At 33.6% G+C, this 15,032-nt stretch overlaps 1 protein-coding gene across 1 annotated transcript in view; it reads right to left on the reverse strand.

The window, feature by feature from the left end:
- Nucleotides 1–15,032, reverse strand: part of CUNH8orf34 (chromosome unknown C8orf34 homolog) — an 82,823-nt gene that overhangs the window by 28,211 nt on the left and 39,580 nt on the right. The window contains exon 8 of the mRNA XM_070940984.1: nt 909–1,044. Within this exon, the coding sequence (XP_070797085.1) occupies nt 909–1,044 (136 nt within the window). The remainder of the gene's footprint in view (nt 1–908; nt 1,045–15,032) is intronic.

Raw genomic sequence — 15,032 nt, forward strand, 5'->3', positions numbered from 1 at the left:
AGAAAAGCTTCATTCTGATTTGATCTTTCCAAAGATTTAGGATTATGCAGTATTTATAAGGCAACTTCATGAACTCCCAGAAGATATTTAAGCAACCAAATCTTCATTTACACAGGTGTATTTCTGAGCCTGCATATACTTTAAATCATCCTCAAAGAGCCATGGAATGCAAGTTAATCAAAGTTAAAGGCAGAAAAATTAAAATAATCCCAGTTTATGATGTAAGATTGCCTTGTAACAATTTGGCATGCTTTTACTGTGAATGTTGTAAAGTGTAAAAACAAGGCCACCAATTCTATCTCCATCTTAAATGAGGTAGTCCTCATTTAGCAACCACAACTAACAATTCAGAGGTTAAGCAAACTGGTTGCTAAGTGACGTTGCTCACGATTTCACACAGGACAAAGCATACCGTGTGACCGCAATGACAAACAACTGACTGAGAGAGAGAGATGCTGTAAAGGTTGTAAATGCGGGTATTGGTTGCAAAACTACTTTTGCAAAACTACCATTGTGACTGCAAACGGTTGCTGTCAAGACAGTCACTAAGTGAGGACTACCAATGCATTCAACAGCAATAGTAGGAAAACAGTAGCAATAGTAGGAAAAGTAAAATACATTGTTCCAAATGACTTCATCCCATTCAGATTAAAGCTCTTCCTTCTAAACCTTTTGTATCCTCAGATCCAAAGAAAGTCTCAAATAAGAAACACACTGCCACATTTTAGATGAAAAACAATGCAAATCTGAAATAAAAGTTAAAATGGATAGTTTCTGTACCTGTGTGAGGTGAGCGGCATATAAATTTAATAAATAAGAAAAATAGTTCAGATAAAAGTGAATCTTTCTCTTTTCCAGACCCAACAGGTGGTGCTGTAAATTCCACTAAAGGCCTATCTAATATTTACCTGGCACATCTTGCACAGATGTTCAGGGTGACTTTGGCTTGTGGTTCAGCTGTATGTGAATTTCGAGTTTGGTTAAATTTGCTTCCAGTAGAAACCACACTGGTTACCCCTTCCATTCTTAAATCATCAAGATCTTCTGTAAAGGAAATGATCTTTTTAAATAAAAGTACAGTTTAATAATATAATGTAATATATTCATTATAAAAATCCTTATAGAAATTCTCATGGTAAAACAAATGTGGAATCTGGACAAAAGAGAGAAGGGAAACAATTGCTGTTGGGTACTGCTGTCTGTTTTCGGAGCGCCGCAGATCACACACTATGCTGCCGAGTGACACTGGTTGCCCACTGAGTGTGATCAGACAGTTGCTTCCATTGACCTTGGTGAACAAGGAAGAATGTAAGAAAGCCAGATTCCTTTGAGCAAGCAAACAGTGTAGTTTGGCAGGGAGGAGCATTTGAAGATCCTTCACTTAGGTTACCTTCCCATTCTTTTTAGGATTGCAAAGGAAATGTGGGATCAGGACTAAAGACAACCAAGGAATTCCCATCCTTCAACTAGCCCAGATTGGTGTGTGTGTGTGTGTGTGTGTGTGTGTGTGTGTGTGTGTGTGTAGACAAAATAAACATCAAGATCAATTGAGATAATAAACTTCCAAAGTTCCAATCTATATTTTAACCACTTGAGATTAAACAACAAGCAACAAGAGATTGATTTTTGAGTCTTGGGACAAAAAACTACTAGAAACTTTTCAAAAAGTAAAAAAAACCAGGTTTTTTTTTCTGCTTATAGAATGATAAATAGAATGTGAATAATATCAAAATAGTAATTCCTGCTGTGATTCTCTTTAATTGGATAAAAAGAACTCTGCATATACTCAAATGAAATTCACAATTACAGCAAATAATCAGAGATGCATAGGCTAATAAGAAATTCCATTTAAGTATTTGGAGGCTGATGCTTGATTAAGAAATTAGCAGTTTGATCAGCTCTCTTAAAATAGGCTTTGGTAATATGTCTTTATGAATTTTTTATGAGTTTCAATTTAAAATGCTCTATACATTTTTATATTCTTACAATGTAGGCTCAGATTTAAAACATAAAATTCTACACTCTTTCCTTTCCTTTGCCAATTCTTCAAAACATAGAATAAGAGACTATTTCTGATATAGAAGCGTTATTTGGAGAATATATTATCTTCACTCAGCAAATCTTGGGATAGAAATCTCAAACATATTCCAGTAAGATTTAATTTTCATGAGAAAAGTCTAAACTGCATCACATCTTTCAACAAAAGATTATAGGAGGCAAAAAACACTTAAAAATACAGTATATTTTTAGAAACACAAAGACTACTATCATGTCAGATTATAAAATCTTTTCTCTGAATTATTCTGCTTTTGAAAACCAATCTACAGTCGATAGGCTTAAGTCTGCAGCGTATTGCTCAAAATATTTTTCTTCAAAACATTTCCTTCATAACATATATCCAGATGTAATATACTTTAAGAAATTGTTGCCGATGCACTCAAACTCTAAATTACTGAATTCATTTCTTTCATTGTATTTTTTTAAAATATCTCTAAGTAAACTGGAAATATTTACAGTGTAAATCAAATTTGCCATCATAAATTTTTTTATGTCCTCATAATTTAAATAAAGTGGTTCATGTAGAGTCAGGCTTTGCCAATTTGCCACGTAATCTGCTGGAAATATATATAATTTTCCACTTAAAATGTTAAAATATGGCAAATCAATTATGATTTGTAAATATAATGGCGCCCCATTTAGATCAATTCTAAAAGGCTTTAATATTTTCAACTGAAAGATTAATAATTCATATCACAGTCCAACTCACCACACAGAATTGTTGTTGTGGGGAAAATAGGAGAGGAAGGTATGTTGGATATGTTCGCTACCTTGAGTTATTTATAAAAATAATAAAGGCAGGAAATAAATACAGTAAAATACATAAAATAAAATAAAATGACTGGAGACTGACTAAAAGGAACGCGACAATATTTTTGTATGAAAACCAAATGCTAGATTATATGGACATGTTTTTTTTATAATAATTTTATTCATTTATAATACAAGGAAAATACATACAAAGAAAATGCAAAAGTAAATAATAAGAAAAATAGGGAAGGAAAAAGGGAAGAGAAAAGTGGAGGAAAGAAAAGGGATAAAAGAAAGAAAAGGCATTGACTTCTGACTCCCTTTGGTGCAGTAGAAAAAGACATTAACATCAAACCTTTTACTTTTACATAATAGTTTAAACTAGCCATTTCTATAACAACAAATCTAGCTAACTGGTAAAATCCAAAATCAAAGTTTCATTTTTTTCCCACCTCAAGCACAAAGTCTGGAAGCAGTTTACAAGTAGAAATAAAAATATTTGTATTTTTTTCTTTGATCAAAGCAGTCAATTTAGCCATTTCTGCTAACTTCATCAAGCTTTGCAGCCATTTGTCCGTTGTGGGGTTTGAGCTGACCTTCCATTTCTGTGCGTAGAGTAGTCTTGCTGCTGTCAACATGTATAACATCAAATTTATATGGACATGTTTTAAGAGAGAATTTTCATTGCTAAGCAAGCTGGTTGTTAAGTGAGTTGGGCCCCATGACTGAGGGGATATTGTAACAGTTGTAAGTATGAGGACCAATAATAGGTCACTTTCTTCAGTGTTGTTGTAACTTTGAATGATTGCTAGTGAATGGTTATAAATCAAGGACTACCTGAATCTTAAACAGCCTTTAAGGGTCCAGATTCAAAATAATTTTATAATGAACCTGGAGCTTATTATCAAGAAAAAATAGCTCTAAACTTATTGGTGGATGTGCAAGAATAATTCAGAATCTACTTTAAAATTCTGACTATTAAACTATAAATTAACATACTGAACATTCTAAGTATTGCAAAGTCCCATGGAAGCATAAAGGGTGGCAACTCTCACTTTGACTATTTCACAAATCTGGAACCTAAATTTTAATTTAATGTCAATATTTTATACTTTTTCCCCCTCATCAAAGATAGAAAAAATACGTAAGTGATACTGAAGAAATTTACCTAGTGCAAAAGATAAATTAACTGGAAATATGCAAATGAATACCAGAGTTGATGGAAGTTGGCCAGTATATAATGTAATAAATATAAAAGACAAAAATACAAACAAATATGTCAACATAGTTGTGGATGTTTCCATGTAATTAATAAAACATAATTTAGAAACCAGGATGAGTTTTGCTATATTATCAGATACAGAATTCAAATACAATAGAAGAATCAAGATTAAAATGTTACGGGAATCTATTTGGAGTCCAGGGGTGCTATTCAGCAGGTTCTGACAGGTTCTGGAGAACCGGTAGTGGAATTTTTGAGTAGTTTAGGGAACTGGCAAATACCACCTCTGGCTGGCCCCAGAGTGGGGTGTAAATGGAGATTTTGCAGTATCCTTCCCCGGCCATGCCCACCAAGCCACACCCACAGAACTGGTAGTAAAAAAAAATTGAATTCCACTACTAATTTGGACCTACAACAAAGAGCTATTTCTTAATATCAAGCAGTGTCTACATAATCTTTTTTTATGGTATCACCAATTATCTTAATAAAATCTGCAACTAAAAACATTTATCATTTGTGAGTTTTTTCACTGTTATTTGGTTTTAATGGAATGAAAATTCTTGTCTTGGTATCTTTCAACACATTTCATTTCAATTATTAAATCATTTTGAATTCCTATAGGGTTTTTTAGTGCAGTCAACTTTTCTTTTAAGAAAAAAACACTTTTTAATATGTCAATTGCAATCAATTATACATAATTAGTTATATTAATCTCTGGTAAAATATGAAATAATCCACTCTGGTTATTTTCTGAATGTTTGGAAAGTATTTTTTTAATAAAATTGAATTCATCTTTGTATCCACAGACTATAAGTCACTTTTTATCTCTTGCATACAAACATTTTATATGAAAGCTTTTTACATTTTCTTTTTGATACTATCTGAATACATAAGAAAACACATTAGTGCCCTCAAGTGGCAACAACTAGACAGAAATAATATTTCTGTATCAAAGTTTCCAAAGACATTGTTGTGCTAACGTTGGGAGGGAGGGAGGGAGGGAGGGAGGGAGGGAGGGAGGAAGGAAGGAAGGAAGGAAGGAAGGAAGGAAGGAAGGAAGGAAGGAAGGAAGGAAATGTGTGAGAGAGGAAAACTGGTAGTAAATTTAATGTCAATCAGTTTTACCATATCAAAAACTTCTTATCCATGTGTCACGGAAATAAATTCTGAAGACAGAGATTTTATAAGTACATGCTGTTGAGGAAAGTGGTGAGAATAGAATTGTTGTGAGGTCAGGTCAAAGAGAAGCAAAATAGCTTACAAAGCGATCGTAAATAAAGTCATGGTATGTGTTCTTGTCAGTCTGATGCAGCAAAATCAATAAAGAATTCTGTAGTCCACAATGCTTAGCAACTTTCTTATCTCACAAGATTTATAGTACTTAGATAGCTTAAATTTATCTCATGGGCTGAAAGCAAAGGAAATAGGAATGAGGAAAAATGGTTACTTTAGAGATGATCAAACACGAAACAATTGTAATACTTGACAAGAAGCTCTCAGCCTTAAATAACTAAAGACTGTAATATTTCAGAGTATCTTAGTCTACATCTGAATCATGAAAAATGTACTGAACCTTCTGATTAATTTCTTTTCTTCCATTTCAATATTCAGTCAGTTATTTTAATTCCTCTTCTCAATTATTTGTTCTTTTAGTGACTGTCTTTAAAAAATCATCTACTGCTTTCAGGAAAATAATAATAACCTTTATTGTCACTGCACAACATATGTACAATGAGATTGGTGGAGCTCCCTCAGTGTATCCCCCAACACAATACAACTCACAGTGAAGAAAAGAAAATCCCTAAGCCAATAAATCATATTAACAAATAATGGATACAGCCATTTCCAATGTCATATTGTGTTATTTTGTATTTTTGCCAATATATCTAATGTAAAGTATAATGCAACAATGCTGATTGAAGATGGCATACTTTATATTGGAGGAGAAACAAATGTGTAGTCCCCTAATATTGTTGAGAATATGGGGACTGCTTTATGTATTTGTGTCATGCCTGCACAATCTGTTATCAATACAGTTTTTAGTTAGGTGGCTCAGCATGCCAGAAAATGAAAGAGGAGCATTTGAGTGATATTAGCTGGGAATAAACAGCTATAGTAAAAACAAGCAGACTTCTGTTGTTTTCTCAGTCTGTCTTGTACAATATTTCTGTGGATTTACGTAGCTTTACTTTATTTTACTTTATATTTTAGTTATTCATTTAGTTTATTGGGTAGATATTAAAGTTAGATAAATGCCTGATTTAAATTTTCATGTGTGTGTCTCAGATCTGAATAGATATTGTTATATTGTAGGCTTAAGGATGGATTATGTGATAAATTTTGGATTGAAGCTGGACGATGTAAGGAGATATGACGCTCAGCTGATTTCCTCTATTAAGGAATAATTGATGTAGATCTGCATGAACCTGTTATATGTACTTGGTGTGGAGTATCTCGGTAAGGTTAATAAATTTAATTCAATATAACCACATTTATGTACAGTCAATAAAACAAAATGAATAGTCTAAGGATCTTCAGTTCCACAGATGATGGACTTAACTTTTCTCTAGTGCTTGTTCTATACTGTGTACATTTCTTCATAAATCACAGTTCCAAGGTCCAATTTTCACCAGAAACCAATCATTTTCCCTGGCAGAAATAAGAATGCCAAAGCCATCTGTTGGAGATTGCAGCCTCTCCTTGCATCTACTGGTTTTTGATTACTGGTAAAAATGTCAAAAAGTAGATGTGAAGGCTTTTACGTAATCTCCCGGGCCTGTTTCTCTTCTGGCCTATTCTTAGTTGAAAGAGTCTACTTTTAGGATATAAATAGGAGTTCTTGTTTTTCTCTCTCTAAATCAGTGGTGGGTTGCCCCTGGTTCGGACCGGTTCGCAAGAACCGGTAGTAAATCTGGCGGGAGGCTCTGCCCACTAACCCAGACATCATCAGGAAGTTTCTGCGCAGGCGCAGAAGTTTCTGCACATATGCAGAAGCATGCATGCCTGCACGAGCGAATCGAGCGCGTGTGGTCCCGTTGCGAACCAGTAGTAAAGGTAAATAGAACCCACCCCTGCTCTAAATATGTAGTTTAGTGAGGCTTTCTATCTTAATAAATTCAATGCTTCCCTCAAATATAATGAATATCTGTTTGTTGGATTAAACCTATAATCTGCATGAAAGTAATATTATGAATATTTTCTTTTCTCTTTAAAGACAGTTTCTTTTACTTCATTTTAGTTCTCTGAATATGTCCAGAAGCATCTTCTGTAACAAGGGCTGCTGAATGTAAACTTCTAGCACCAATTAGGAAGAAATTTGCTATTTTTCTTCTATCTGAAATAAGCATGGAAGCAGAATTCCTGTATTAATTGCCCCGCAACTCTTCTAGACTCTTCCTTTCCCCAAAGTGGCTTGTGCATTTATGAATGATGTATGTTCTGAACTGAAGCCAATTAGATCTTGCCATGTTTAGAGAGGAAAATGAAATTAAATCTCCAAAGCAATTACAGCCTTTTCATCCTATTATATAGACATATGCCACAAAACAAACACCATTTTTCTGAAAATATTAAGGGATGAGACCAAACCTCCCCAAGTAACTAATGCTTATAGTTTAAAGACAGAAAATGCTTATCTCAGAAAAAATACTTAAGTGCATCCTAGTGAATCTTACTGTTGTTTAACAATCTCAGCATTATGCCACAACAGTAGGAATAATGAGAATTATCTCAATAAAACCTCATTTATAGAGCTGGACTACTGGAAATTCAGTTTAAGTCAAGAACATTATTTAGACATTTTTATCCAAGATAAATCACTGTGGTATTACAGAAAATGGACTCCATTTATTTGGAAGGAGCGGTCCCAAACAGAGCCAACATAAGCTTTTTAAAATAGGGCTTGTTTGGAAATGTAAACATATCTGAACCAACTACAGCCAAAAGCCCCATTAAGGTAATGGGAAACTATCTTTCCAGTGCTATTACAGAATCTGTCTTATTAAAGCCCTGATCTTCAAAGTGCTACATTGGCACAAGCCCCATTCATTTTGAAAAAGTTCTGCTTCAGAAGGATTTTTCAGAAGTAGCAGCAGATTGCCTGATGATTAATAAGTGCCAGATCTTATATATTCACTGTGGAATTAGAGAAACATCTGAGAAGTGCTGGGCTTGAGGGAGGAATAAGCATATTTTCTCTCTCTCTCACTGTCTGCTTGGGGAAAATTTACCCTTTGTTGTCATTCTCCATTGGAGAGGACAACCTGATTGGAATCCATATAATAAAAGGTTATGTTATCTCTGGATTCTGCATTCTGTTCAACCTGTTGAATGAAATCACATTTCATTCAGTGTAAATCCTCCTCCTTATAATATTCATTATAAAGAAACTGTCTGCATATTGAGCAAAAGTCTGCAGTGTGTTTGATGGAAGAATGGCAAAAGATAGTTTAAGATGATGGGAGCTAAAGAGAGCAAAAATCTCAGAATGAGAGCAGTGAAAATATTCTAGCAAAGGACTTGTAGATAACAAAGATATTGAAAAGGAATATTTAGGCAGCAGTTCCTAACCTATGACCTTCAATTATATTTGGACTATAGCTTTTATGCCTATTGGCTATCCTAACTCAGAATTCTGGGGGTTTATTATAACTATGCCATGCTATTTATATTCGGTATGAATATATAAATTACTTTATATAGAATCAGACACAATTAAACAGAAGAAAAAAATAAATTACTTGAATCAAGGTGACTCTAAGTGTGTACAAAAGCAATAGCTGCTCTCAATGCAATGCAATGCTCCAGGAAGGCCATGAGAGTAGAAGCTATCATCTCAAGAAGCAAGTTATTCCTGAGGTGGAGACCTCCTTTGGACTGTTTTCTTATAGTAGCTCTTCACAGGTGGTATATTAGTTTCTGGGTGGCCTTCAAGACAGAGTCATATAAAGCAAATCACAATAATTCCCACAGGAGAAGCAAGGGCATAAGTGACTTCTTCAGTGCTCCTTGTTCTAGGCTGCAACTGAAGCATCAATTTTTTCTATCCTGCCTCTTCAAAATCCAATTTTCACCTCCACAAATTATCACAGGGAACACTATTGCTTGCACGATTGTGATCTTTGTTGATTTAGACACATCACATCACATGTTTTCCAGCGCCTGCTTCATCGCTAATCTATCAAATGTTAATCTGCAAGTATTTCTTATCTCCTTGTTTCTTTATTGTTGATGGTTGATCCTAAAAGGACAAGCTACCTATCATTTGTAGAGTTAGAGTTGTTAAATTATTTAAACTGCTGCTTTTGTGATATGATCTTGTAATGTACTGTTATTTCATTGGGACTTTTTTTCCCAAGAATAACATTAAAATATGCACTTTAATAAATCACTTAATGTAGGAAGTGCTAACTGTAGGAGTATTTCCTATATAAATTACTTTTTCCTGTATTTTAAAATATGCACTTTGATAAACCACATAAAATAGCTATTTTGTAATGACTCTTTCTCCAACTAAAGTTGGGCTTGCACAAATGCTGGCAATCAGAAGATGAAAGAAAACAGTTGGGTGGTTAGTTCAATTATCTGTGGGAAGTTTTTTCCCCCATAAATCTATCAGAATTTGCCTTCCTGTAATGTGACTCCATTATTCTCTGTCTTGCATACTGGAATAACTGAGAACAAGTGTTGACCTTCTAAGTAACATTAGTCCATATCCTGAAGACTATCTGCCTTTCAACCTTTTCTTCTCTTTCTAATTCCTTCAACTTCTTATCACAGTATTTAGTTCTCTGACCACTGCTATTGTTTGAACATTTTCCATGTTGTCTGAATACTTCTTAAAGTGTAAGGCCAAACCCAGAATAAAGTGGAAAAATTACTTCTCATGACTTGGAAATAATAGTTTGAATAATGTTGCCTATAACTGTGTTTGCTTTTTTATATTTACATTACACTTGAGTCACATTTCCATATTTAATTGCTTGTATTATCAAGATTGTTTTGAAATGTACTTCTATCATGTAAGATATTATTTATCCCATCTAATCTTATATCATCTGCAAATTTGAGAAGCATTCCCTCCATCTCTTAAACCAAGGTATACTAGAAAATGTTGATGAGTAGAGGAACCTCTGAAGTACTTCACTTAATATTCTACTCTACTGATGAGAAACTACCAATAACATCGAGTACAACTTTCAAGCAAGTGATTTATGTCCTTCTATCCACAGATAATTAATTTTCTAATCAGCCATATACTACTTAATCAAATACTTTAAGTAGAAATATATTGCATCTAATGTACTTCTATAATCTAAAATAAGGAAACTGCCTAATCAAAAAATAAGATTAATCTGTTAAAATGTTTCTTAACAAATTCTTCTTCTTCTTTTTTTTTTTGTTAACAAGTTTTATTAGAATTTTTCTTTCATCATACATATTTTATGAACAAAGTGTTGACCGGGTCACATTACTTACTTACTTACTTACTTACTTATTTACTTACTTACTTACTTACTTACTTGCTTGCTTGCTTGCTTGCTTACTTATTTATTGGTTCAATTTATATGCCGCCCCTTCTCTGGAGACTTATACATCTTATACATCTTATATATATTAATCTTTATCATCTATTCCAATTTTCCCATTTTTTCCATATTCCTCTCTTTTATATAATTCTTTATCACAAATTAATCATTTTCACCATATCTTGTTATTCCAGCTTCTGCCATATTGTTCTTTTTTTTCCAAATCCATTTTATTTTCTTAACAAATTCTTGCTGACTTATCGTTATCATCATATTGTTTTAATAATCCTTAAAAATAAATTGTTTTAAAGTTTATAATCTTCACAAATATTAATAATAGACTGACCAGTTTGCAGTTCCTTAGATCCTCCTTTGTTCCTTTTTTGATGAAAAGAACATTATTGTCCTCCTCCTATTATCTGACACTTCACCCTTTATCTAGACCTTTAAATATATAACATATAAGGATTCAATTAGACCATTTCCAAATTTCTTCATTATCTTAAATGTAATTCATCTGACTCTGGAGATGTAAACTTATTCAAAGTAAATCGATATTCCCTGATTATAGTATGTAACTATCAATCTCCAGATTTATTCTTGCTCCTTAATAATTTCTTGGTAGAATAAATATCCAACTTTTCATAGAAGACTGAGTTAAAATAGGAGTTTGCCTTAACTAATAATATTAGGGTTTTATATTCATTTTCCACTAATTTTCCCCTCTCCCTCAACTACATATTCCTTATCAGTTTGCATGAAGAATGACTGGTCATGTTATGTCTTAGTCTCCAAGGAGAAATATGTTAACAAATACATTATGAATTTTTGGAAAAATTATGCTAGTCAGAGTTTGTCTTGCAACAGATGTTGGGATAATTAAAATCTTACATCACTATCAGTTCTACTGATTCAAATCCTCTATCACCACTACTTTTTTCTCCTCACTAATCTTTATTTTCACATTAATTTTCTAAAATAGTTATTTCAAAAACAATTACGAATCCAGGTACTTCTTGAATTATGACTATAATTGAATCTAGAACTATAGTCATAAGTCATTGTAATTCAAGGCACCCATATGACTGGAAATGACATTCTGGCCTTTTTCATGGCAGTCATTAAGTGAACGCCTCAGTTGTTAAGCAAACCCACTGATTTGAATGGGTATTTCTTGCCAGAAACCAGCAAAAAATCCTGGAAGCAGGCCAAAAACATCCCGAATTTCAGTCACAGGTATATAAAGCACCATAACCAGTCATAAAGTTGACCTGTCTGGCGTGGTTATGTGATTATGATGGGGGGTTTGGTAGTGGCAGGGTATCCGTCATAACTTCAAACAGTTGTAAAACAATAAGTCATTAAGCAAGGACTACCTGTACCTGACAGGTTACTGAGGATTTGAAATTAAGCTTGATCTTTCCAATTTTAGTTCAATATTTTAACTATTATGCCCCTGTTACTCTATTAAAGATACATGAAGAAAGTTTTATTTTTTTACATGGATTATAGTTTCTTTCCTTCAGTAAGTGTTTCTACATTGTGCAAAGAAGAGCAGAATAAATATGTCATGGTAAATCTAACATTGGAATATGCCAGAAATTCTCCAATTGCTAAAGCTAATTATAAAACACTAATTAACGTCATAATATATGACAACTATAAGCAGATTCTAGACGTATTTACTCGTGAAGGCCGGAGGCATGTGATCACTAGTTTTAATTTTTCCAGCTGGCTTCTGACAAGCAAAATCAACGGAACTTACTTAACAACTCCAGTGATTCACATAAAAACTATGGCAAAAAGATCATAAAATGAGGGATAAGTCACCTAACAACTGTCTTGCTTAGTAATGAAAATTTTGGGTTTCACTGTGATTTTAAACTGAGGACTACTTACCTGTATTTTTTGTAACAATTTTTTTAAAAAGTACATATGTTGACAAGTGTACAAGCAACTTCACATACTAGAGAAAGCAGAGTACAGGTCATCCCCCAGTTACGAGTGTTCCCTTAGCTAGTGATTGAGTTACGTGATAAGTGGCCCTTAGCGTTTACGAACAAGTCCCGAAATTACGAATATTGGCACCTTCATGAAAATATATGTTGTATCAACTCTGCTGCTAATCTTTTAAGCACACACCAAAGCATCCCTTTCTGAGGGATGTTTTCAAGTGTACAAGCAAGTTCATGTACTAGAGAAAGCAGAGTATACCAAAACACTTAAAATAATGACAAAAATGAATTGAGGAGAAATATATAAATAGTAATAAAACATATGACTGGTCTCATTGCCAGCAGTTTAATAACATACTGCAAGGAAGTGAAATTGAAAATTGGTTAACAATCTGAAGTTATATGGAAAAGCATCATCTGAAATAGAATCATTGCTCAATACTGTCTGTATATACAGCCAAGATATTGCAATGGGGTTTGGACTAGACAAATAGCAATAGCAATAGCACTTAGAGTTGTATACCACTTCATAGTACTTTGCAGCCCTCTCTTAGCAGTTTACAGAATAAGCAATTGCCCCAAATCATCTGTGTCCTCAGTTTACCGACCTTGGAAGGATGGAAGGCTGAGTCAACCTTGAGCCTGTGGGACTCGAACTGCCAAAGTGCTGGCAGCCGGCAGTCAGCAGAAGTAGCCTGCAGTACTGTATACACCAATGTGGTGCAAAGGTGCCATCCTCATTATATTAGAGGAAATATAGTGAAAACTGAAGGAATCAAGCTGCCCTTTGGAAATAACATCAAGAGTCTGGATGAAGAAGATCAATACAAATATCTTGGCATCCTTCAGGCTAAAGTCAAGATGAAGTTTAGAATTGAACATACCATAATAATAAAGATCTTAAAGCCAATCTTAATGATAGACACATTATCAAGTCTACCACACCTGGACAATTCCAATCATTAGATACACAGCAAGTGGATTGGAGTCAAGCAGAATTAAAAACCCTGGATGGAAAAATAATGACAGAGAATCATCTCCTTCATCCATGCAGCAATGTTGACAAAGTCTACTCACCAAGGAACATAGGTGGAATGTTGTGAGTACACCAGAAGAAGAAAAAAGGACATTGGAAGAATATCTGAAGGACAGTGAAGAAGATGCACTGAAGCTAGAATATCATGAAGACAATATTTAGACAACTTAACGAAAGTTCTACATTTTACGTGAAATCTTAGCAGCAGCCTAGATATCATAAAATTAAAACAGAGATTTGTAGCAGACTGAATCCTGTTACTCCCTGTATTGTGAAAATCCAGACTCATAACTCTATTTTCAATTTATTGGATGCAATCAAATCTTGGTCCACCAATAAAGAATGGGAAAAAAATGGAATTGTTTTCACCAATATTTCAGCTCAATACTACTTTGCTAGTAGTTTGCATTTTACATAATAATATCTACTCATTAGTATGCAATTAATTGAGTCAGCAGTTCTATATTTTTTAAAATTCTTTTAAATATTCCTTTTGCATATCATTGAGTAAGAAATTGTGTGGCTGGGAAAGCATAGTTAACAAGCTGCTCATAAATCTGTTGATTTCAACATCTATACCTCAGGAAATAAATAAATATTTAAACACAGGTGAGGCTAGAATTTTCTGTCATCTCCTTGCTTTATCTATATAATCAAACTTTAAGTCTAGTTTAGCGTTTCGGGTTTAGACTAAAACTTGGCAAAAAACAAAACAAAACCATGCCATAGAACAATAGCAGTTTGTTCCAAAGGCTACAGTAAAGGGTTTCTGAAATAATGACAGCATGATAGACAATATTATAAAGAAAAGAGAACAAAGAACCATGATTTCCTGAATCATCTAGTAGTTGCTATTGGCTCACAAATTACTTAAGATAATGTAAATGTACCAAAGTTAAGACAACAATTAGGAGGGCAAATCTGATTTGGAATAAGACAGCTAAGACTTTCTCAACTTTTGATATAAGAATTATATTCAATTTGTATTAAGATATTTAATGTCTTTAATAACTGGGTAAGACATGTTAGTTAAATTCATGAAAAAGTGCACGTAATCATAAGAAAAGGAGAAAAGATACACGTGTTAATAGAGTATGACTTTTAAAAAGCTGCCAGAGGACTGTGGTCTTTGAATAGCAGCCGAGGGTAGGAGAATGGCCAACAGTGTGGAAAAAAATAATTTGAATAAATATGCATGTTAAGTACATGAAACTACAAAAATGATGAAACTGTGCAAAAATGGATAATATCCTAACCTTTTATCGTGAAAGAAAGAAAGAAAAATTCCACATTGACATACTGACATTTTAAGTGTTTGTCCATTAAGGTTAACCATTCAAACTTACACATTAATGTGAAATAGTCTTCCATATTTTAGAAAATTATAACTCCATTCCTTTTTCATTCTGAGATCCAAAACAACCCTAAAGCATTATTCTTACAGAAATAAGTAAATACATCCCCTTACATACCAAATTGTTCTA

Source organism: Pituophis catenifer, unplaced genomic scaffold (assembly GCF_029215685.1).
Source record: "Pituophis catenifer annectens isolate HBS135680 unplaced genomic scaffold, rPitCat1.0.hap2 SCAF_3, whole genome shotgun sequence".
Classification (NCBI taxonomy): domain Eukaryota; kingdom Metazoa; phylum Chordata; class Lepidosauria; order Squamata; family Colubridae; genus Pituophis; species Pituophis catenifer.